This window comes from Scyliorhinus canicula, chromosome 18 (assembly GCF_902713615.1).
Source record: "Scyliorhinus canicula chromosome 18, sScyCan1.1, whole genome shotgun sequence".
Classification (NCBI taxonomy): domain Eukaryota; kingdom Metazoa; phylum Chordata; class Chondrichthyes; order Carcharhiniformes; family Scyliorhinidae; genus Scyliorhinus; species Scyliorhinus canicula.
Window position 1 is genome coordinate 122,459,684 of NC_052163.1, and position 25,518 is coordinate 122,485,201.

General features: G+C 50.8%; 1 protein-coding gene across 7 annotated transcripts in view; it reads left to right on the forward strand.

The window, feature by feature from the left end:
• Positions 1 to 13,136: 13,136 nt before the first annotated feature.
• The window catches only part of LOC119952904 (PWWP domain-containing DNA repair factor 3A-like), a 78,337-nt gene continuing 65,955 nt past the window's right edge, over positions 13,137 to 25,518 (forward strand). For 4 of the 7 annotated variants that reach the window (XM_038776525.1, XM_038776524.1, XM_038776522.1 and 1 more), the window contains exons 1-2: positions 13,138 to 13,410; positions 21,824 to 21,925. Coding sequence is in view for 4 of the 7 variants with exons in the window: in XM_038776522.1 (XP_038632450.1) it covers positions 21,866 to 21,925 (60 nt within the window). In the remaining 3 variants the exon portion in view is untranslated. Of the gene's footprint in view, positions 13,415 to 21,823; positions 21,926 to 25,518 lie in introns of those variants that run through there. The other 3 variants (XM_038776521.1, XM_038776520.1, XM_038776526.1) reach the window with 3 other exon arrangements.

The window sequence follows — 25,518 nt, forward strand, 5'->3', positions numbered from 1 at the left end:
TAACTTCAGTGTGCTGAATCGCACCTTGGATGTCCTGCAACCTTTGATGCCTGATCAGCGTGCCTTTATCTAGGTGCATCAGCACCATAGAGGCAGCTGCCAGCAACCAAAAAGTAAAGAGCAGGGGTTCACCACCAAGGACCCTCTCATGACCAAAGGGTAACTATCTAGATGAACGGATGACAGCTAAGCACAACCTTCCTGATGTTGCTGGCAGAAGTCTATGATCTAGGGGCTTCTGATCCGGCTGGGAGTGAGTTTGCAGAGCTCATGGTCCTACAATGAATGCTGCAAAAGACTGCACTTCAACAGGGAGACAGTGCAGCACCTGCACCATGTCCTCGTGGACATGGCACCCCATAGAGGAGGATACCCGCTCCTGGTGGCCACGAAGAACATGGCAGCCCTTAATTTTTATGCCACCGGATCAAACCAGTTCTTAGCAATGACCTGTGTGACATCTTGCAATCATCAGCCCACAGGTGTATCCGTGAGGTGACGGATGCTCTGTATGCCGGGACATCCAACAACATCTCCTTCAACCTTAGCCAGGCCCACCAAGATGCCTGGGCTGCAGGATTCGTCGCCATCACCGGGATGCCCCAGGTCCAGGGGCCATCGATGACATGCATGTCACCCTAAAAATCCCGGGACACCAGGGAATGCCCTTTATTAACACGAAAGGGTTCCACTCCGTGAATGTACAGAGCCTAGGTAGGTCACAGCTCCAGGGTCCCAGGTTCGGTTCCCGGCTGGGTCACTGTCTGTGCGGAGTCTGCACGTCCTCCCCGTGTGTGCGTGGGTTTCCCCTGGGTGCTCCGGTTTCCTCCCACAGTCCAAAGATGTGCGGGTTAGGTGGATTGGCCATGCTAAATTGCCCGTAGTGTCCTTAAAAGTAAGGTATGGGGGGGTTGTTGGGTTACGGGTATAGGGTGGATACGTGGGTTTGAGTAGGGTGATCATTGCTCGGCACAACATCGAGGGCCGAAGGGCCTGTTCTGTGCTGTACTGTTCTATGTTCTATGTAAGTAAAGCGTCAGGACCATGTACATGTGTGCCCGCAATCCTGGGAGTGGGCATGCCAGCTCCAGCAGGTGCACTCTGAGATCCCCGTTATATTTGAGGACCAGCCCAGGATGACGGTTTGACTTGTGGAGGACAATGGATGCCCGCTGAAATCACAACTGATGACGTCTGTGTGGAGGCCTGAGACCGAGGTGGAGACCTGTTAGAATTAGGCCTGTGGTGCCACCCGTGCTGTCACTGAGCGTTGCAATGAGGCCTTCATAGTCTCCAGATTCAAAAGAGACGAAGTTGTGTGTATGTCTCCCCTACACTCTCCACATCACTGCATCTCCCCCTATCACCTTGTTCCCTTCCCCAACCATCCTCTACACCCTCTCCGACCACCGATTCCTCTCCTGCCCTCCAAGGGTCTACATTATATCACACCAGGGTGATGGGTCTATGTTGGCACTGTCGGCAGGTCACTATTCAAAAGAAGTGGATGACCACACGCTGTGAGGAAAGCGGAGGTGTGCCTCAGGTTCTGATTAGGTCTGATTCCTGTTTTTGTGCTGACGGCACGTTCATACCCATCCTCGTGATGGAGTCTGCATCGATGGATGTTTATTTTGGACTGCTGTGTGTGGGGATGGGCATGGGGGGAAACATCTGTGTAGAGTGAGTGACGGGGCTTTCAGTCTGGGATGTCCGTCACTATGGGTTTCCTATGCTCTCATCAGTGCCAGTTCTTGGGGTACCTATAACAGGAAGTGCCTCGGCGGGGCGGGGGGGGGGGGGGGGGGGGGGGAAAGAGAACCCACCCTGTTGTGAAGATTAAAATGACAGAGGCTTTACATGTTTCAGGTGTGAAATGCTTTACTGGTGAAGATTTGTGCCAATTATCCATTCTGTCTAGCTACGAATACTAACCTCACCTGTGCCCACTCAGTACTCCTAAAACTTCTTGATCCTCCGCGGTCCAGTGCTACATCCAGATGTGGCCCCAGGGTACACATCAGACGTGGAGGCAGCCTGGTGGCTTCCGCATCCTGTGGTCCTTGATCCTTTGTCAGACGTCCTCTAAATAGTTCGGCCAACTTACCGGTGTCACCGTGCCACCCTGTTCTGCCCACTGCCGTTGGCATGCATCGGAGTCAGGAGAGGTGGGATTCAGAAGGACTGCAGACCGCCTAAGTCTCCTTGGTGAAAGGCTCTGAGATGGGCTCCAGCGCTTCCTCCTCCCTGGCAATGCCCGTAGGGACAGAAGGGCAGCTGGGGTGAGCTCCAGAAACGTCAGTCATCTGGCGCTGTCAGTCCTGGAGGCCCACCATTGTCTGCACCATTGTGTTGAAGTCCTCAGCGATGATAGTCTGTGCCTGGGCAAAGCTCCAGAGTGCCTGGAGTGTCCACCTGTGTCAGGGACATGTCCCTCCGCGAATGGGACATATCGAGGCCCTCAGCCATGTTCATCAGAGGCTGAGACATTCCTTAGACACCACCATAAACAACATAACTGGCTACAAAGCAAAGCCGAGTAGAATCTCCAGCAGTAGTGCACCCCTCCTTGGTGAACTCAATACATTCAATGCCCATTTCGAGCAGGAAACCAACAAACCGTTATCAGCTGCCCCAGCAGCCACAGACACACCCATTCCTACCGTCACAGCTTTCAAAGTCAGATCAACCTTCTTGAAAGTGAACCCTCGGAAAGCAATGGGTCCGGATGGATTCCCTGGTCGTGCACTCAGATACTGTACGGACCAACTAGCAGGTTGTTCACGGACATCTTCAACCGCTCCCTACTCCATTCCGAGGTTCCCACCTGCTTCAAGACCACCATCATACCAGTGCCAAAGAAGAACCAGGCAACGTGGCTCAACGACTACCGTCTGGTGGCCTTGACAGCTATCATTATGAAGTTCTTCGAGAGGTTGGTCATGAGACACATCAGCTCCATACTCCGAGAATTCCTAGATGTACTGCAATTCGCATACCGCCACAACTGGTCCACAGCAGATGCCATCTCCCTGGTCCTACACTCATCCCTGGAGCATCTCAACAACAAGGACTCTTACATCAGACTCCTATTCATTGACTACAGCTCCACTTGCAATGCCATAATCCCAGCCAAGCTCATATCGAAACTCCAAAATCTAGGACTTGGCTCCTCCCTCTGCAACTGGATCCTTGACTTCCTGACCCATAGACCACAATCAGTAAGGATAAACAACACCTCTACAATAGACCTTAATACCGGGGCCCCGCAAAGCTGCGTACTTAGCCTCCTACTATACTCCCTTTACACACACGACTGTGTGACAAAAGTTTGCTCCATCTCCATGTTTGCTGATGACACGACTGTAGTGGGTTGGATGTCAAACAACGATGGGTCAGAGTACAGGAGGGAGGTAGAAAACCTAGTGGAGGTGTAATGACAAGAATCTGTCCTCAACATCAGCAAAACTAAGGAGCTGGTCAGTGAATTCAGGAAGCAAAGTATCGTACACGCCCCTGTCTGCATCAATGGTGCTGAGGTGGAGATGGTTGACAGCTTCAAATTCCTGAGTGTGTGCATCACCAACAATCTGTCCCGGTCCACCCACTTCAATGCTACGACCAAGAAAGCTTAACAGCGCCTATATTTCCTCAGGAAACTAAGGAAATTTAGCATGTCCACATTAACACTTAACAAAATTTTTACAGGTGCTTACAGGTGCACCATAAAAAGCATCCTATCTGGCTGCGTCACAGTCTGATATGGCAACTGCTCGGCTAAAGACCGTAAGAAACTACAGTCGTGAACGCAGCACAGTCCATCACGCGAACCCGCCTCCCATCCATTGACACGGTCTACAGTCCCGCTGCCTTGGGAAAGCAGGCAGCGTAATCAAAGGCCCCTCCCACCAAGGTTATTCTCTCTTCCAACCTCTTTCATCGGGCAGGAGATATAAAAGTCTGAGAACACGCACTAACAAGTTCAAAAACAGCTTCACCCCGCTGGTCTGACTTCTGAATGACCGTGTTATGGACTGAACTGATCTCTCCACATATCTTCCTATTGAGTAGTACTTCACTCTGTATGCTTCACCCGATGTCTGTGTCTTTGTATTTACATTGTGTATTTATTGTATATCCTATGTATATCATCTGGTTGAAGGGGCAGTAGATCCTCGCTTCACTAGTGCAGGCCAAATTCATTGTTGGTCACTGTTCTCTCCCTCGGGCAACCCCATGACCTCTAGGGTCCTTTCCTCATATGAGGGTGAGGACTCAAATCTCAGGGATTCCAAAACCCGTCTTCCCCCTTTTCTTCTTTTAATGAGCCCCAGATCTGTTTTGGAGCCTTCCTCGTGATTTCCAACTGCTTAATTGATGTCTTCTCTTTTGGTGTATTTTCGTCTTCGGTCAGAATGCAGATTTTCCATTTTTATTTCTGGAGATTTTGGGGTCCTTCACGTGCTGCCAGCATGTTTTATGTTGTTGTTGTCAGCTAAGGAAGACGTACAGGGGGGCAGCAAGGTGGTGGTGGTTAGCACTGCAGTTTCACGGCGCTGAGGTCCCAGGTTCGATCCATACTCTGGGTCACTGACCGTGTGGAGTTTGCACATTCTCCCCGTGTTTGCGTGGGTTTCACCCCCACAACCCAAAGATGTGAATGGTAGGTGGATTGGACATGCTAAATTGCCCCTTTATTGGAAAAAATGAATTGGGTACTCTAAATTTAACAAAAAAAAGGAAGAGGTTCAGAGGCTGAACAGTAGACATTTAGAATCATACAAGGTTTACAACACTGAGGCCACTTAGCCAATCATGTCTTCACCAGCCGAAAAACAAGTCACCCAGCCTAATCCTGCTTTTCAGAATTTCGCCCATAACTCTTCAGATTACAGCACTTGACGTGCATATCCAGAAACCTTTTAAATGAAACAAAAACAGAAAATACTGGAAAACAAAGCGGGTCTGGCAGCAGCTGGGGAAGTTAGCATGTCAAGTCCGTACGATTCTTCTTCAGATTTCTGCATCTCCCCTCATCTTTCTACCAATCACTTTTAACTCTATTCCCCCAAGTCACTGATCTTTCAGAGAAAGTAAATAGGCTCTTCCCATTCGCTCTATCCAAAGCCCTCACAATTTTGTACATTACAATCAAAATTCCCCTCAGCCTCCTCTGTTCCAAGAACAACCTCAGTCTATTTTGTAGAACATAACAGATATACAAGAGAGTGCGCTTTTTCAGTCCAATGAGCTATCTCTATTCTGACTATCAGTCATGTGACTCCCCTTACATCATACGTGGACTGACTGTTTCATGTAAGTATGGGAATTAGGAGAAGTCTTCCATTCAATGCCTCAAGCTTGCTCCATCATTCAATAAGATCGTGATTGATAGGTTTATGTTTCGAATTCCACATTCCCATCTACTCCCGATTGCCTAACAAGAGTCTGTTTACCTCCACCTTAAAAAATTCAATTCCAAAGCCTCCACCATCTTCTGAGGTAGAGAGTTACTAAGTTGTACAAGCCTCAGAGAAAAGGTTTCACCTCTTTGTCCTAAAAGGGACTCCTAATTTTGTTTTGACCTTGTTCTGGACTCGCTGCAAACATCCTGTCCATGTTCACTTTGTCAGGACCATTCAGGATTTTATATAATTCAGTCAAATCACCCCAGTCTTCTAATCTCCAGTGTAAAAAAGCCCATTCTATCCAACTTTTCCTCATAAAACAATCCACTCATTCCATGCAATGCACTCAATCCACATCAAGCAAAAGGACTGCTGCATTTACATGAGGTCTCAGACCTCCCCTGGTCATTCACAGCTGCTGACATGCTTGAATGGAATGGTAAACAACATTTGGTCTTAGTTGATTCATACTTGGTTGGTTTGAACTCGACTACCTGCCAAACATGACAAGTAACACAGTCACTATCAAGCTCAAGACACTTCACCACACACCATTTCCCTCAGAGACTGATGACAGATGATGCTTGCCAAGTCGTCTCCAATGAATTTAGAAACTTTGTACACATGGGACTTTGTGCGTATCAGGAACAGCCCCGACACACACACAGTCCAGCAGCCTGGCAGAACAGGTGTACGCTCAGCTAAGCATCTACTAAACAGGGGGGGGGGGGGGTGCAGAACGGTGGTGCAGTGGTTAGCACTGCTGCCTCACGGGATCACTGTCCATGTGGAGTTTGCACATTCTCCCCGTGTCTGTGTGGGTCTCACCCCCACAACCCAAAGATGTGCAGAGTAGATGGATTGGCCACCCTCAATAGCCCCTTAATTATTAAAAAAATTGGGTATTCTAATTTTTTAAAAAATCTATTAAAGAAACATGCCCGGGTTCACAGATTACTATGCTGCACTCCTCACCCGTGGGGAGGGGGAGATGATGAGCTATGCACCGGCTTAATCCATGTTTCGCCCTATGTAAATAGCTATGTATTGTTAGCCTGTATGTTATAAAATGGCTTTCACAAAGTTGCTGTTCACGCTTACTGTTACCTGGCTGGCTCAACTTAAACGGAAAAGATGTCGATTGAGTGGTCACGTGATGATGCAGTTACTTGAGGTCACATGACTGAAGCATGGGAGTTCGCACCCGAATATGAGCAGAGTACATGCATGTAGGAGCTGCTCAGACAAGTGAATGAACTATTGTTCGTTATAAGACCTTGGTAACCTGCTACTTTCTGCATCCAGAATCACAGTGAAGAGGCCCTCCGCCCATCAAGTCTGCACCGACACGTGAAAAATACCTGGCCTACCTAGCTAATCCCATTTACTAGCACTTGGCCCATAGCGTTGAACCTTATGTCCGTACCAAGTGCTCATCCAGGTACCTCTTTTTTAAAAAATATTTTTATTCAAATTCTTAGGGCGCGATTCTCCCAAAGGGAGACAAAGTGCCGACACCGGAGTGAAAACCAGAGTGTTTCACTCCGGCGTCGGAGGTCGCTCCTCGCCCACTATTCTCCCACCCCCAGGGGGCTATGAGTGACCGGAGCGGCGATTCTCCAAGCGGCCTGTCGCAAAACGCGACACACCGTTTTGGGAGGGGGGGGGGAGGAAATCGCGTGCGGGTGCCAGGGCGGCATGGCATGAATTGCCCGGCACTCCCGCGATTCTCCCACCCAACGTGGGGGTCGGAGAATCGCGCCCTTAATCTTTTAACTTTTGAAACACATTACAAAGCAAAAACCAACGCAAACCCCAAAGACCTTCGCCCACACCCCCCCCCCCCCCCCCTTCCCGATATCCTCAACCAAACATCCCACTTTGCCACCTCATAGCAGTTAACCATAACCAGGTCCTCGAAATATAGTACAAACAAACCCCATCTCCTGTGGAACCCCTCACTCGCCTTCCTCAAAGCAAATTTCACCTTTTCCAAATACAAAAACTCCATTAGATCCCCAGCCACACAGAGGTATAAGGTGAAGAAGTGACCTCCACCCCAAAAGGACCCACCTGTGAACGATCAACCCGGCGATAACTAAAATATCTGTCCCAGTTCGCACCTGCAACTCCGGCAAGTCCGACACCCCAAACATGACCCCATGACCCTCACGGGTCTGGGGTCTAAATCACGTGCAAGACTGCCTATATGGTGCTGAAGAACATCCACCAAAATTCCTCCAACTTCAGGGCAGAACTAGAATATATGTACACGATTGGCCGGGCCCCTCCCACACCATTCACAGGAATCCTCCACCTCCTCAAACAACCGGCTCATCCTTGACCTCATCAGGGCAGCACAGTAGTTAGCACTGTTGCTTCACAGCTCAGGGTCCCAGGTTCCATTCCCGACTTGGGTCACTGTCAGTGGGGAGTCTGCATGTTCTCCCCATGCCTGCATGGATTTCCTCCGGGTGCTCCGGTTTTCTCCCACAGACCAAAGATGTGGAGGTTGGATGGATTGGCCATGTTAAAGTTGCTCCTTAGTGTCCAAAAGAAGTTAGGTGGGGTTACTGGGTTATGGAGATAGGATGGGGGTGTGGCTTAAGTGGGGTGCGCTTTCCAAAGGCCGGTACGGACTCTAATGGGTCAGATGGCCTCCTTCTGCATTGCACATTCTATAATATACAACTTTTTGTAGAACTCCTCAAATGTTCACCTGTTCCGTCACCACCACCAGCTCCCCCGCCCCATCCAGAACCCACACAATCTCTCTCTCGCAGCTGCCAACCAACTAAACTAGTCCACTTACATTTGCTAGAGGTAGCCCTCTCACCCACATACCCAATATCAAAGTGAAAACCAACACAAAGGCCCTACACCCAGACCTTCCAAACTCCCAACACAGTAATCCCTCAAACCCAAAAGAAACAAATCCCAACAAATCACCCAAAAGTCCCCAAACCATCCCCTCCTAAACACAACCTGAAAGAAAAAAGATTAGAACGATAGGTCCCAACTCAATTCCATCCCAGTCCTTCAGCTTTCACGAATGCCTCCGCCTCCTCCAAGTAGCAATCTCTGGAGATATGCGTGTGATTCTCAGCTTCGCCGAGTAGACCACCCCAAACCTAACGCTGCCTTTATATACCACCTTTGACCAACTAAAGACCGCCCACCTTCTTGCCAGCTCTGCTTTGAGCCTGATATATACGAATACCACCGCCTTTCCACCTCATCACCTGATTCAGCTTTGCCCATCTCAGCACCTTTCCTTTGCTGACAGCTGTGGACGCATACTATCACAGTTCTTGGTGGTTCATTTGCCTTTGGTTTCGGCCGGAGTGACCGGTGAGCCCTGTCCAGCTCATAGGCGAGGGGTCCTCTTCCGATCCAGGTGCTTTCTTTTTTTTTGGAAATGTTTTTATTGAGTTTTCATATTTTATATCCAACAAATTACAAATTATTAGAAAAAAAACACGCAAAAATTAACATGTATATTTACAGGTAAGCATCTTCATAATAACAACTGTGGCCGCCCCCTTTATCCGGTATACATATTTTACATTCCCCAATATGGCCGAGGCACATGTTTATAGGCATTTATTTACAATTTGGTTTTGGGTCTTAGCTTGCCATCAGACTGTCGCTTGCGGCTTTGTCCTTCCTTTTTTTTTGAATAATTTTTATTCAAGTTTTCAACGACAAATTTTATCACAACAGAGAAAAACAGTAACTCTCCCCTCCAATACAAAAACAATAAATTAACAAGAAAAAGAAATAAGCATAAAACCATGAGAACAAATACCCATAACGAACCCGTAGCCCTCCCCACCCACCCCCCGGCTACCTTCCCCCGATTCCCGTCCATTTTCCCCTGATTCTTGGCCACCCGACTATTCTTCCTGTTGTTCGTTGTCCACAAACAGGTCCTGGAACAATTGCATGAATGGCTCCCACGTTCTGTGGAAGCCGTCTGACCCTCAGATGGCGAATTTGATTTTCTCCATTTGGAGAGATTCCGAGAGGTCAGACAGCCAGTCTGCAGCTCTGGGTGGTGCTGCTGACCGCCAGCCAAACAGGATTCTACGGCAGGCGATCAGGGAGGCAAAGGCAAAGGTGTCCACCCTCCTCCCCAGGAATAGATCTGGCTGGTCTGAAACCCCGAAGACCGCCACTATAGGGCATGGCTCCACCCTCACCACTTTGGACACAGCCTCGAAGAAGGCTGTCCAGTACTCCACAAGTCTGGGGCAAGACCAGAACATGTGGGCATGGTTGGCCGGGCCTCTTTGGCACCGTTAACATCTGTCCTCCACCTCCGGGAAGAACCTACTCATACGGTTTCTTGTTAAGTGGACTCTATGTACCACTTTTAGTTGCGTCAGGCTGAGCCTTGCGCACGTGGAGTTGACCCTATGCAGTGCTTCGCTCCAGAGTCCCCACCCTATCTCAATCCCCAGGTCATCCTCCCATTTCTTTCTTGTTGCGTCCAGTACGGTGCGTCCCTTTCTACAGGTCGGTCATACATGTTGCTACAGTTCCCTTTCTCTAGGATACTTGCGTCCAGTAGGTCTTCCAGTAGTGTCTGTCGTGGCGGTGGTGGGTACGTCCTTGTCTCCTTTCGTAAGAAGTTTTTGAGCTGCAGGTACCGTAGCTTGTTCCCCCGGCTAGCCGGAATTTCTGTCAGTTCGTCCAGTGTTGCAATCCTGCCGTCCATGTATAGGTCCCTGACTGTCAATGTCCCTCCGTCCTGCCTCCACCTTTTGAAGGTGGTGTGGTGAACCTATGGTTGTTGCAGATGGGAGCCTTGACCCACATTTTGGTCAGGCCAAATTGCTGCCGCAGTTGGTTCCACGATTGGAGGGTGGCTGTCACCACTGGGCTGCTGGAGTGTTTTTTGGGTGGGGATGGGAGTGCTGCTGTGGCGAGGGCCGGAGGGAGGTCCCCATGCAGGTGGCCTCCTCCGCACGCACCCACTCGGCCTCTGGCTCCTGGATCCATTCCCTTACTCGCTCGGCTGTTGCCGCCCAGTGGTAAAATTGTAGGTTCGGGAGGGCTAGCCCTCCCCGGATTTTGTTTTTTGTAGGACCTTCTTTGGGATCCTAGCATTTTTACCCCCCCCCCCCCATACGAATGCCATGATAAGTTTGTCCAGCGCTTTGAAAAAGGCCTTGGGGATGTAGATCGGAATGGATCTAAACAGGAAGGGGAACCTGGGCAATACATTCATTTTGATCGTCTGGACTCTCCCTGCGAGGGTGAGTGGGTGTGTGTTCCATCTTTGCAGGTCCTTTTTTACTTCCTCCGTCAGACTGGTGAGGTTCCATTTGAAATGAAAATCGCTTATTGTCACGAGTAGGCTTCAATGAAGTTACTGTGAAAAGCCCCTAGTCGCCACATTCCGGCGCCTGTCCGGGGAGGCTGGTACGGGAATCGAACCGTGCTGCTGGCCTGCTTTAAAAGCCAGCGATTTAGCTCAGTGAGCGAAACCAGCCCCTGTGGATCCCTTTCCAGTCATAGGCTATTTGGATCCCCAGGTAGCGGAATTTGTGTCGGGCTTGTTTGAACGGCAGCCCCTTTAGTGCTGCCCCCCCCCCCCCCCCCCCCCGGGTGTACTGGGAAAATCTCGCTTTTGCTCATGTTGAGTTTGTGTCCCGAGAAGGCTCCAAACTCTTTCAGGAGCGCAATGATTCCGTCCATGCTGCTCTGTGGGTCCGAGATGTAGAGGGGCAGGTCATGTGCATACAGTGAGACTCTGTGTTCTCTGCCTCCCCTTCGGATACCCCTCCAATATTTTGCTGCCCTGAGCGCGATTGCTAGCGGTTCGATTGCTAGTGCGAACAGCAGCGGGGACAGTGGGCATCCTTGTCTGGTGCCCCTGTGCAGCTGGAAGTATTGGGAGTTGGTATTGTTGGTCCGTACGCTCGCCATGGGAGCGTTGTATAGGAGCTTTACCCAAGCGGTGAACCCTGTTCCAAGCCCAAACCGCTCCAGTACCACTATGAGGTATTTCCATTCGACTCTGTCGAAGGCCTTTTCTGCGTCCAGGGAGACGATCACCTCGTGTTCTCTCCACGAAGGGGGTCATTATCACGTTCAGCAGGCGCCTGATGTTCGAGGTAAGCTGTCTACCTTTGACGAAGCCCGTCTGGTCCTCTGTGACCACCTCAGGTACATAGCCTTCTAGCCTTTTGGCTAGGATTTTGGCGAGTATTTTGGCGTCTGCGTTCAGCAGAGATATGGGTCTGTATGATCCACATTCCGTTGGGTCTTTGTCTTTCTTAGGTATCAGTGAGATTGAGGCCTGTGCTAACGTGGGTGGCAGTGTGCCCCTAGCTAGCGAGTCTGTGAACATCTCCAGCAGGTGCGGGGCCAGCGCTATCGCGAATTTTTTGTAGAAGTCCAGGTGCTTTCTAAAGGATGTGAGGCAATTCGCCTCTTCCACTCTCCCAGGTGGTGCATTCTGCAGAGACCGTCACCACCGTCTGGGTAAAAAGGTTTTTGCTCACAACCACCGCCCGCCCCACAAACCTCCTGCCCCTCACATTGAACTTGTGTCCCCACGTGACTGGCTTGCAACTAAGGGGAACAGTTGCCTGCCATCCACCCTGTCCATGCTCATCATAATCCTGAGCAGTTTCAAACACGAGCTTTCGGAGCACGGCTCCTTCACCTGAAGAAGGAGCCGTGCTCCGAAAGCTTGTGTTTGAAACAAACCTGTTGGACTTTAACCTGGTGTTGTAAGACTTCTTACTGTGCTCATCATAATCTTGTACACCTTGATCAGGTCGCCCCACCGTCTTTTCTGCTCCAACGAAAATAACCCAAGCCTATCCAACCTCTCTTCAAAACTTAAAACGTTCCATTCTAGTCAACATCCTGACGAATCACATGCTTCCTATAAAGTGGCGAGCAGAATTGTACACTACTCGAGCTGTGGCCTCACCAAGGTTCTATATAGCTCCAACATGACCACCCTGTTTTTATAACCTATGCCTTGAATGTTACCACCGAAATGAGACTCGGTGGTCTATAGTTCCCTGGCTTATCTCTACAGCCTTACACACCATGACCGCTAAAATTCTCCCTTTCTGATCCAGACGTCTGTTGGCACTACACCCATTGCTTCCCCTCGCCACCCCAATTCTCTCACCACGCACCAACTCCCGCTCCCCACAACCCCCTCCCCAACACCCCTCCCACCACGCCTCCCCATGCACCCCCTCCCCATGCACCCCCTCCCACCAACAGCCCCCTACCCCCCCACCAACACCCCATCCCCCCCTCACACCCAGGACGCCCCCTCCTCACCCCCAGCACCCCCTCCGCCCCCCTCCTCCTCCTCACCCCCAGCACCCCCCTCCCCCCAGCACCCCTTCCCCCCCTCACCCTCCCCACCCCCACCAACCCCCCTCCTCACCCCCACCTACCCCCCTCCTCACCCCCACCTACCCCCCTCCTCACCCCCACCTACCCCCCTCCTCACCCCCACCTACCCCCCTCCTCACCCCCACCTCCCAAAAAGACGAAGCGTCGATGCGACTGGAAACTAATTGACTCGCGTCGATCGTTAAGGGGAGCGCGGGAAACCGAGCTGCATGAAGGCGGGGGTCGGGGCCACTCCCGCGCGCGTATCACCAGCGGCCGTTTGGTGACGTGCTTTGAAAAGGGCGGCGGAGGGCGGGGCCTGGCCCGCTGACGACCCTCGACCCGGAAGTCCACCTCGGCCCCGCCCAGTCTGCAACCGGAAGCCTACTCGTTGCTCCGACGACGGCGGGGGAGAGAGGGCCAACGGGGAGTCGGTACAGGGACAGGAGGCGAGGGCCGGGCTTCCTGCTCCCTTCACCACATCGTTCGCTTAAAGGGAACCGGTACTTTTTTTGCGGGGAAGGAGAAGGCCGAAGGAGCCCCTCGCCCCTGTGTCGGTGCTTGGAAAAAGGGGGAAGATGCGGCCGCGTCCCCGCCGCTCCATCCATTCTCCATCAGTGACTGGGAGCAAGTGGGTAAAAACTTCACTTGATGTCTATTTGTTGAGGGGGGGGGGGAGAAGGATCTGCTGTTGGAGGGAGGGGGTGGTCGTCTGTTGAGGGGGAGGCCGTCTGTTGAGGGGGAGGGGGAGGCAGTCTGTTGGGGGGGAGGGGGTGGCCGTCTGTTGAGGGGGAGGGGGTGGCCGTCTGTTGAGGGGGAGGGGGTGGCCGTCTGTTGAGGGGGAGGGGGTGGCCGTCTGTTGAGGGGGAGGGGGTGGCCGTCTGTTGAGGGGGAGGGGGTGGCCGTCTGTTGAGGGGGAGGGGGTGGCCGTCTGTTGAGGGGGAGGGGGTGGCCGTCTGTTGAGGGGGAGGGGGTGGCCGTCTGTTGAGGGGGAGGGGGTGGCCGTCTGTTGAGGGGGAGGGGGTGGCCGTCTGTTGAGGGGGAGGGGGTGGCCGTCTGTTGAGGGGGAGGGGGTGGCCGTCTGTTGAGGGGGAGGGGGTGGCCGTCTGTTGAGGGGGAGGGGGTGGCCGTCTGTTGAGGGGGAGGGGGTGGCCGTCTGTTGAGGGGGAGGGGGTGGCCGTCTGTTGAGGGGGAGGGGTGGCCGTCTGTTGAGGGGGAGGGGGTGGCCGTCTGTTGAGGGGGAGGGGGTGGCCGTCTGTTGAGGGGGAGGGGGTGGCCGTCTGTTGAGGGGGAGGGGGTGGCCGTCTGTTGAGGGGGAGGGGGTGGCCGTCTGTTGAGGGGGAGGGGGTGGCCGTCTGTTGAGGGGGAGGGGGTGGCCGTCTGTTGAGGGGGAGGGGGTGGCCGTCTGTTGAGGGGGAGGGGGTGGCCGTCTGTTGAGGGGGAGGGGGTGGCCGTCTGTTGAGGGGAGGGGGTGGCCGTCTGTTGAGGGGGAGGGGGTGGCCGTCTGTTGAGGGGGAGGGGGCGGCCGTCTGTTGAGGGGGAGGGGGCGGCCGTCTGTTGAGGGGGAGGGGGCGGCCGTCTGTTGAGGGGGAGGGGGCTGGCCGTCTGTTGAGGGGGAGGGGGCGGCCGTCTGTTGAGGGGGAGGGGGCGGCCGTCTGTTGAGGGGGAGGGGGCGGCCGTCTGTTGAGGGGGAGGGGGCGGCCGTCTGTTGAGGGGGAGGGGGCGGCCGTCTGTTGAGGGGGAGGGGGCGGCCGTCTGTTGAGGGGGAGGGGGCGGCCGTCTGTTGAGGGGGAGGGGGCGGCCGTCTGTTGAGGGGGAGGGGGCGGCCGTCTGTTGAGGGGGAGGGGGCGGCCGTCTGTTGTGCTCGTTTGATCTCTGTGTAGAAAAATATCCGCACCCACCGGCTGCTTTTCACCCCGTCCCTGTCAAAGCCGCACACGATGGAAAATACCCGCCCCATGTGCTGTTGTAAAATAAATTGCTTGTCGGTCCATTGGGATGTTTTCAAAGGGCACGCGAGGGTTCTCCGAGTGACTGGTTTGAAGTTAGAATCTGCCATCCCAGTGGGCGGTGCGAACCTCTGTCTGGTTGCTGCCAGAACCGCAAAACCTTTGGTTAGTTGAGTGGCCTGATCCTCTGCACTTGGACTGTGTCCGCTTTCCTCCAGCAAATCCATTTCACTAACCCTACCTCTCAAATAACTTACTCTCCCAAGCAATTCTCTGCAATTAATTTGTAAAAACTCACTGCCACTAATCGAGCAGTTGGAGGTGTTTCCTGTGAAAATCATTGTAACCAGACTTTTGGCAAAAAATAGTGGCAGCAGTTTGAAGAAGGGACACTAATAATATTTCAAGTCTTTTATTATTTTTTTTAAAGTCACCCAATCCCTGGTGGATTGGCCATGCTAAATTGCCCTTGGTGTTAAAAAAGGTTGGGTGGGGTTGGTGGCTTACGGGGATAGGGCGGGAGTAATAATAATCGCTTATTGTCACAAGTAGGCTTCAATGAAGTTATTGTAAAAAGCCCCTAGTCGACACATTCCGGCGCCTGTTTGGCAAGGCCGGTATGGGAATTTAACCCGTGCTGCTGGCATTGTTCTGCATTACAAGCCGGCTGTATAGCTCTCTGTGGTAATCCAGCGGGCTTAGGTAGGGTGCTCTTTCCAAGGGCCTGTGCAGACACGATGGGCTGAATGGCCTCCTAAAATTCTATGAATCATGTGCCAATCACAAAATATCTATACAGTCTAATTCCCCTTTCCAATTCTTGCTCCACTGTCTTGCATGTTTATAACATTTCAAATTAATGTCCAAGTACTTAACCGCTCAGCTTCCTGAGTGTTTCTAGTCTTTCCTCTTAGCTAAAGATCTTCAGTCCTAACAACATTCGCATAAACCTTTTATACTCTATACATTTGTCTGTAATGCGGTGACAAGAACTGCATGCATACTCCGTGCTTAAAAAGTGGTTTTACAGTTGTGGTATAATCTCCTTGCTTTCATGTCTGTGTCTCAGCCACTGAAGGCAAGTGTCTCCAATGTCTTGACAAGTTTATCTACCCGGCCTAACTTTAGAGGTCTGTGGGCATACATTCTGAGGTTTCTCTGTACTTTATACCTCCCAGTATCCAGCGATACAACTTTTATATTGTTATTGTCGCTTGGCCTCTCCTTCTCGAAATGAAATGAAAATCGCTTATTGTCACAAGTAGGCTTCAAATGAAGTTACTGTGAAAAGCCTCTAGTCGCCACATTCCGGCGCCTGTTTGGGGAGGCTGGTATGGGAATTGAACCGTGCTGCTGGCCTGCCCTGGTCTGCTTTCAAAGCCAGCGATTTAGCTGTGTGCTAAACCAGTCCCAGTTCCCCACTCTCACTATCCAGTTGTCGGCCTGCCTTTGAGGGTTCTCCTTTTTTCTGGTCTTCTGTTAGATCCTCTGGCCTTTGTGTTGGCTGCTTTCTGCAACCCCCCCCCCCTCTCCTGTTTCTTTCTGCTCCCTGTGATCCCGTTGGTATGGTGCATCCCTTTTCTCCCCCCGCTCACCCTTCCCCACTCTTGCTGTTGGCTTCGAACAGGTCTTGGAACAAGTTAGTGAATGGCCTCCATGTTTTGTGAAAGCCCCCCTCTGATGGTGAACTTAATCTTCTCCAGGTGGAGAAATTATGACAGATTTGCCAGCTAGTTTGCAGCTGTGGGGCTGGTGCTGCTGATCACCAGCCGAGTAGGATTCTCCGGCGGGCTATTGGGGAGGTAAGGGCACCAGCCCTCTTTCCCCATAAGTAGTTCTGGCTGGTCTGATACCCCAAAGACTGGGTACGGCTCCACCCTCACCCCACAACCTTTGACACCGCCTCAAAGAAGGCTGTTCAAAACCCAAGAAGTCTGGGGCAAGCCCAGAATATGTGGGCGTGATTGGCCGGGACTCCCAGGCACTGTTCACATTTGCCCTCCCATCTTCGGGAAGAACCTGCTCATCCAAGTTCTTGTGAAGTGTGTCCTGTGCTCCACTTTTAGCTGCATGAGGTTTAGTCTTGCACAGGAGGAGCTAGAGTTAGGCCCTGTTCAGTGCTTCGCTCCAGAGACCCCACCTTATTTTCTGGACCGCACCCTCCCCTCCACGGAAAGCTTGAGTGCATCCTATCTTATTATGTCCTTTTTTACTTCCTCCGCCAGACTGGTCCGGTTCCATTTGGGGATCCATGTCAAGTCATGGACGATCTGGATCCACAGGTAGCGGAATTTGCTTTGCCCCTCCTGGGTTAACTGGGATTACTTCGCTCTTGCTCAAGTTGAGTTTGTAGCCTGAAAAGGCTCCAAACTCGTCCAGGAGCTTCATGATTTCTTTAGTGCCGTTCTACGAGTTGAAGATGTAGAGGAGCAGATCATCCACATAGAGTGAGACTCTGTGCTCTCTGCCTCCTCTTCGGATTCCTTTCCAACCTCTTGCAGGGCGATCGCCAGCGGCTCAATTGCCAGCGTGAACAAGAGCATCCTTGCCTTGTGCCTCAGTGCAGCTGGAAGTATTCCAAGTTGGTGGTGTTGATCCGTATACTCGCCTTGGGGGCATCGTACAGGAGATTCACCCATGAGGAGAACCCTGTCCCAGCCCGTACTGCTCTGGTACCTCAATGAGGTAATTCCACTCAACTCTGTCAAAGGCCTTTTCTGCGTCCAGAGAGCCGATCGCCTGTGGTGTTCTCTACCTGGATGGTGATCATTGGGTCATTATCACATTCAGCAGTCGGCTGATGTTCGCAGTTAGCTGTCTACCCTTAACAAAGGCTGTCTGGTCTTCTGCGACCATCTCTAGTACACATTTTTCCAGTCTGTTGGCCAGGAGTTTTGCGAGTAATTTCACGTCCACATTGAGCAGCCAAATGGGTCTATATGATCCGCACTCTGCTGGATCTTTGTCTTTTGTCCACCAGCAATATGGTGGCCTGGACTAGCGTTGGAGACCACGTGCCCCTCCAATGTCTGCATGGGTTCCTCCTGGGTGCTCTGTTTTTCCCCCCACAGGTCCCGAAAGACATGCTCGTTTGGTGAATTAGGACATTCTGAATTCTCCCTCAATTACCCGAATAGGTGGTGGAGTGTGGCGACTAGGGGATTTTCATAGTAACTTCATTGCAGAGTTAATGTAAACCTATTTGTGACATTAATAAAGATTATTATTACTAGTCAGCCTGCGAACATCTCCTATAGGTCAGGGCGAGTGTCAGCGCAAATCTTTTGTAGAAGTCTGCAGAGGAACCCGATCCGTTCCGACACCTTCCTCACCAACATGGAGTTGATGCTGTCCATGAGCTATCCCAGTCCTAGTGGTACTTCCAGTTCCCTCTGTCTGTCGCCCCACGCCTGGCATGTCCAGTCTGTCAAAGAACCGTTTCATCCCCGGGTCCTCGTCGGGGGGGGGGGGGGGGGGGGGCTCGGAGGTGTACATCCCCCGGTAGAATGTCTTGAATGATACTTGACCTTTGGTTCATAGATACATACATAGATACATAGAAGATGGGAGCAGGAGGAGGCCTTTTGGCCCTTCGAGCCTGCTCCGCCATTCATCACGATCATGGCTGATCATCCAACTCAATAGCCTAATCCTGCTTTCTCCCCATAGCCTTTGATCCCATTCTCCCCAAGTACTATATCCAGCCGCCCGATGAATATATTCAAAGTTTTAGCATCAACTACTTCCTGTGGTAATGAATTCCAGAGGCTCACCATTCTGTGTGAAGAAATGTCTCCTTATCTCTGTCCAAAATGGTTTACCTTGAATCCTCAGACTGTGACCCCTGGTTCTGGACACACCTATCATTGGCAACATCTTCCCTGCATCTACCCTGTTTAGTCCTGTTAGAATTTTATAACCCTCTATGAGATCCCCTCTCATTCTTCTGAACTCCAGCGAGAACAATCCAAACCTAGTCAATCTCTCCTCGCATGACAGTCCCACCATCCCTTGAATCAGTCTGGTAAACCTTTGCTGCACTCCCTCGAGAGCAAGAATATCCTTTCTCAGAGAAGGAGACTAAAACTGCGCACAATACTCCCAAGTGTGGCCTCACCAAGGCAGCAATTGCAGCAACATATCCCTGATTCTATACTCGAAACCTCTTGCAATGAAGGCCAACATACCATAAGCCTTCATTACCGTGCTGCACCTGCATACTTACCTTCAGCGAATGGTGCCAAGGACACCCAGGTCCCGCTGCACACGTCCCTCTCCCAATTTACAACCATTCAGGTCGTAATCTGCCGCCTTGTTTTTGCTTCCAAAGTGAATAACCTCACACTTATCCAAATTCTGCATCTGCCATTGATTTGCCCACTCGCCCAACCTGTGCAGATCATACTGTAGGATCCCTGCATCCTCGTCACAATTCACCCTCTCACCTAATTTGGTATCATCTGCAAACTGAGATGTTACATTTTGTTCACTCATCCAAATCATTCATATATATTGTGAATAGCTGGGGTCCCATCACCGATCCCTGTGGTACCCAGCTATTTACTGCCTGCCAATTTGAAAATAACCCATTAATCCCTACTCTTTGTTTCCTCTCTGCCAACCAGTTTTCTATCCACCTCAATACATTTCCCCCAATCCCATGCGCTTCAATTTTGCACAATAATCTTTTATGCGGGACTTTGTCAAAGGCCTTCTGAAAGTCCAAATATACCACATCGACTGGCTCCCCCTTGTCGACTGTACTAGTCACCTCTTCAAAGAATTCCAACAGATTTGTCAAGCATGATTTTCCCTTCGTAAATCCATGCTGACTCTGACTGATCCTGCCACTGCTTTCAAAATGTTCTGCTATAAAGTCCTTGATAATGAATTCAAGCATTTCCCCCACTACCGATGTTAGGCTTACTGGTCTATAATTCCCTGCTTTCTCTCCGCCTCCCTTTTTGAATATCAGAGTGACGTGAGCTACTCTCCAATCTACAGGGACAGTTCCAGAGTCTGTAGAATCCCGGAAGATGACCACCAATGCAACCACTATTTCCAGAGCCACCTCTTTAAGCACTCGGGATGCAGATTCTCAGGCCCTGGGGATTTATCCGCCTTCAATCCCATCAATTTTCCCAGCACCATTACCTACTAATGTTGATCTCCCTCTGTTCTTTCCTCTCACTATCCCTTTCATTCTCCAACATTTCTGGGATCTGATTTGTGTCTTCAATTGTGAAGACAGAACCAAAGTATGTATTCAATTGCTCAGCCATTTCATTGTCCCTTATTATGCATTCCCCTGTTTCTGTCTGTAGGGGGCTTACATTTCTCTTTACCAATCTCATTCTCTTCACACATCTGTAGGAACTCTTAGTGTCAGTCTTTATGTTCCCTGCAAGCTTCCTTTCGTATTGTACTTTCCCCTTCTTAATCAACCCCTTTGTCCTTCTTTGCTGAATTCTAAACTGCTCCCAACCCTCAGACCTATTATTTATCTTGGCCAATCTGTATGCTTCTTCCTTGTATAGGATACTATTTCTAATTTCCTTTGTAACCCATGGATTGGCCCTCTTACCCTCATTGCTTTTCAACTACAAGTCTGCCTCTGCTGTCCTTTACCTGGGCTTTTTCCCTCGTGGCTGCCTGCTTTATCAGCTGGTTATCCCCATGCTCATAAAAGGTCACACCTGGCGGAGTTGGTGCACTGCTTTCCTGGTGGACAGCAGGTTAAGTCTATTTGTAGCATTTTCCTCTCCACCATAAGCTCTACAGTTGGGGACTCGAAGTGCAATCTGGCAACATCCAGTATGGAGTCAATCAGTTGCTGCCGAGCCGCCCTCTTCTCCCTATCTGCGGACCTTGTAGGCAGGGGACCTCTTGCCTCATGAGTCCGCTGACCGTTTGCTCACTGATGCTGTCCTTTGCTGCAGTTTCTGGTTTCCCTGCAGCCTCTCGAGCTGCTGCTTTCTGGCATTATTTTCCTCTCTGTTGTCTTTGTGGGTGAGGGGATGAATGAGTCTGATGTTCTGGGCTAAATTTGTCTAAAAATGCCTATTTTGCTGTTTTCTGGAGGCAAGCAAACTGATATGCGACTGTTCAGCACTACTGTCACCGGAAGTCAATTCTTAGATAATAAAGTAGTCTGAGCCTGCAAGCAGCAAGGTTTGTATAATCGTGGGCTGATGAGACAAGTAACATTAATTTTTTTTAAAATATTTTTTATTCTCCTTTTTCACATTTTCTCCCAAATTTACACTCAACAATAACCAATAATCAGTAACGAATGTAATGGAAATCCCCATATCAATAACAACGATCCCATCCTCCCACCAAACCCCAGACATTGGCCCGCATGTTAACATAAACAAATGACAAAAAGGAATCACCCATAGTCACCATTAACACATATAGTCCCTCTCCCCCTAATGTTCAATGTGATCCAATTCTTGGAAGTGCATAATGAATAACGCCCATGAATTGTAGAACCCCTCCATCCTTCCCCTCAGTTCAAATTTGACCTTTTCAAGCGTTAAGAATTCCAGCAGGTCCCCCCTGCTACGCCAGGCAAGGGTGATGAAGCCGGGAACCCTCGCAGCATTTAAGAAGCATCGTGGGTGGCACATTGGTTAGCACCATTGCTTCACAGCTCCAGGGCCCAGTTTCGAATTCCTGGCTTGGGTCACTGCCTGTACGGAGTTGTGTCTGCGTGGTTTCTTCTGGGTGTTTCCTCCGGGTGCTCCGGTTTCCTCCCACAAGTCCCCAAAGATGTGCTGTTGGGTAATTTGGACAGACTGAATTCTCCCTTTGTGTACCCGAACAGATGCCGGAATGTGGCGACTAGGGGATTTTCACAGTAACTTCATTGCAGTGTTAATGTAAGCCTACTTGTGACAATAAAGATTATTATTATAAAACAAGCACTTGAAATGTCACAGCATCCAAGGCTGCAGACCAAGTGCTGAAAAACGGGATTAGAATATGGGTGCTTGCTGGCTGACACATACATGTTGGGCAGGAGGCCCTCTTTCTTTGCTGTAAAATTCTATGACACTACAACGATTACATTTACAACTTTTTTATTTTCAGTATATAGATGTTTTACTGCCTGAGTGTACACTGCCATAAACCATGACTGATCTGGATGAATTTATCTTTTGCAATTGGCAAGGTCGGCTGTGGCCCGCAAAAGTAAGTTAACTTGTTCAATTCTTCCATAATTCTCCATATAATTTCTTTACTTGATATCATGTCATCATGCTACTAATCGTCTTCATTTTACACATGTGTTCATTTTTATATTGAATGTTGACCACATCCAAGCTATATTCTTTGATTTAGTGTCACTCAGCCAAGCCACATTAAACACGCTCTGTAATCTCTTCCTTTTTTTTGATAATTTTATGCCAACTTGTAATTACATAGTTATTACTCTTGCATGATATTTTAAGCATTCATGATCGTATTTGTGAATTATGAATCACACTGAAAGGGCAACACCCCCCCCCCGAGGTTGGAAATAGTGGGCGAGCAGGTGAAAGCAATGACTAATAATGCTTCGTGCAAAAGTGGTATAATACAGTTTTTGCCCCTGAAAGCTGTAATAAAACCATTTTACTGGAAAACTGTTGGCAAGAGGTCAACTTGATATCACCAAAGAGCCTGATGAAACCAAAAGATCTGTTAAGTAGCTCAGAAAGTTGATGCTGTTGGTGTGCTTTTTTACTGCATTTGGTATTGTGTAACTTGCATGGTTAATCAGATGCTAATTCAACAAATTGGGTTGAGAACCTTGAACTCCACAATATTTCTTCTCAGTCCCAATGTCATTCTGCCCCAGTGATCATATATTGCAGACTTTGTAATTCTCGATGACATTCGTAGGCCTTACTTGTTCATGGAATTGAACTTTTATGGTAAAGATACTCGAGGTACATATGCACAAATTTAGCACCTTCTCTACAGATGTCTATTTGAATGCTATTCTAAGTGAGTTTATACTTATTGTTAATATTTTATTTAAAAATAATTTTTATTGGAATTTTTTACAGAAAATATAAAATATAACAACAATGAAATGCAACAAAATAACCCATAACAACTGTAACACCCCCCCAGACTGTATCAACGCATGTATCCCACCCCCCCCAACCCCAACAAGAGAACTTAAAAATAAATTTAAATTAAATAAACAAACATAGTCATCGTCCCCCCCTCCCCCCTGGGTTGCTGCTGCTACTGTCCCAGTACCCTATCGTTGAGCCAGAAAGTCGAGGAAAGGCTGCCACCGCCTAAAGAACCCTTGTACCGATCCTCTCAGGGCGAATTTGACCTTCTCTAGCTTAATAAAACCCGCCATGTCATTGATCCAGGTCTCCACGCTTGGGGGCCTCGCATCCTTCCATTGTAGCAAAATCCATCGCCGGGCTACTAGGGACGCAAAGGCCAGCACACCGGCCTCTTTCGCCTCCTGCACTCCCGGCTCTACCCCAACCCCAAAAATCGCGAGTCCCCATCCTGGCTTGACCCTGGATCCCACCACCCTTGACACTGTCCACGCCACCCCCTTCCAGAACTCCTCCAGTGCCGGGCATGCCCAGAACATATGGGCATGGTTCGCTGGACTCCCCGAGCACCTGACACACCTGTCTTCACCCCCAAAGAACCTACTCATCCTCGTCCTAGTCATGTGGGCCCGGTGCAGCACCTTGAATTGGATGAGACTAAGCCGCGTACACGAGGAGGAAGAATTAATCCTCTTCAGGGCATCAGCCCATGTCCCGTCTTCGATCTGTTCCCCCAGTTCCCCCTCCCACTTAGTTTTCAGCTCCTCTACTGACGCCTCCTCCACCTCCTGCATAACCTTGTAGATATCAGATATCTTCCCCTCTCCGACCCAGACCCCCGAAAGCACCCTGTCACTCACCCCCCTCGCGGGAAGCGAAGGGAATCCCTCCACCTGCCGTCTAGCAAATGCCTTTACCTGCAGATACCTGAACGTGTTCCCCGGGGGAGCCCGAATTTCTCCTCCAACTCCCCCAGGCTTGCAAACCTCCCATCGATAAACAGGTCCCTCAGCTGTCTGATGCCCGCTCTGTGCCAACCCTGGAATCCCCCATCAATGTTCCCCGAGACGAACCTATGGTTCCCCCTTAACGGAGCCTCCATCGAGCCCCCCCACTTCTCCCCTATGTCGCCTCCACTGCCCCCAAATCTTGAGGGTAGCCGCCACCACCGGACTCGTGGTATACCTCGTGGGAGGGAGCAGCCACGGCGTCGTTACCAGGGCCCCCAGGCTTGTATCTCCACAGGACGCCCTCTCCATCCCTTTCCATGCTGCCCCCTCCCCCTCCATCACCCACTTGCGCACCATCGACACATTGGCCGCCCAGTAGTACCCCGAGAGATTGGGTAACGCCAGCCCCCCCCCCCCATCTCTACCCCGCTCCAAGAAGACCCTCCTCACCCTCGGGCCTCGGGGTCCCATGCGCCCAAACAAAGCTCATGATGCTGCTGGTCACCCTTCTAAAAAAGGCCCTAGGGATAAAGATGGGCATACACTAGAAGAGGAACAAGAACCTTGGGAGAACCGTCATTTTGACGGACTGTACTCTACCCGCCAACGATAGCGGCACCATGTCCTACCTTTTAAATTCCTCTTCCATCTGCTCCACCAGCCTGGTAAAATTAAGCTTATGGAGAGTCCCCCAACTCCTGGCCACCTGCACCCCCAGGTATCTGAAACTCTTCACTGCCCTCTTAAACGGGAGCCTCCCAATTCCCTCCTCCTGATCTCCCGGGTGTACTACAAATACCTCGCTCTTGCCTAAATTTAACTTATAGCCCGAGAAGCCCCCAAATTCCGCTAACAGCTCCATCACCCCCGGCATTCCCCCTTCTGGGTCCGCCACATACAACAGCAGGTCGTCCGCATACAGCGATACCCGATGTTCCTCCCCACCCCGCACCAGACCCCCCCATCTCCCTGACGGGGAGTTCAATCGCCAGTGCAAAGAGCAAGGGGGACAGGGGGCACCCCTGCCTGGTCCCATGGTAGAGCCTAAAGTACTCCGATCTCCTTCCATTTGTAACTACACTCTCCATTGGAGCCGCGTAGAGCAGCCTCACCCATTTGATGAATCCCTCCCCAAATCCGAACCGCTCCAGCACCTCCCACAGGTACCCCCACTCAACTCTATCAAACGCTTTCTCTGCGTCCAGCGCCACCACTATCTCCGCCTCCCCCTCCACTGCCGGCATCATGATGACATTTAGCAGTCTCCGCACATTCGCGTTGAGCTGCCGTCCCTTGACAAATCCTGTCTGATCTTCGTGTATCACCCCTGGCACACAATCCTCTATCCTGGTGGCCAGGATCTTCGCCACCAACTTAGCGTCAACATTGAGGAGCGAGATAGGCCTGTATGATCCACACTGCAAGGGGTCCTTGTCCCCTTTAGAATCAGAGAGATCAGTGCCCGCGACATCGTTGAGGGCAAAGCCCCCCCCCCCCATGCCTCATTGAAGGCTCGCACCAACAGGGGGCCCACCAGATCCGCATACTTTTTATAAAATTCCACCGGGAACCCGTCCGGCCCCGGGGCCTTACCTGACTGCATTTGTCCAATCCCCCTGATTAGCTCCTCCAACTCTATTGGCGTCCCCAGCCCCTCTACCAGCTCCTCTTGAACCCTTGGAAAACATAGCCTGTTCATGAAGCTCTCCATCTCCCCATTGGAGGTTCCGACCGGTACAGTTCCTTGTAGGTCCCTAAAGACTCCATT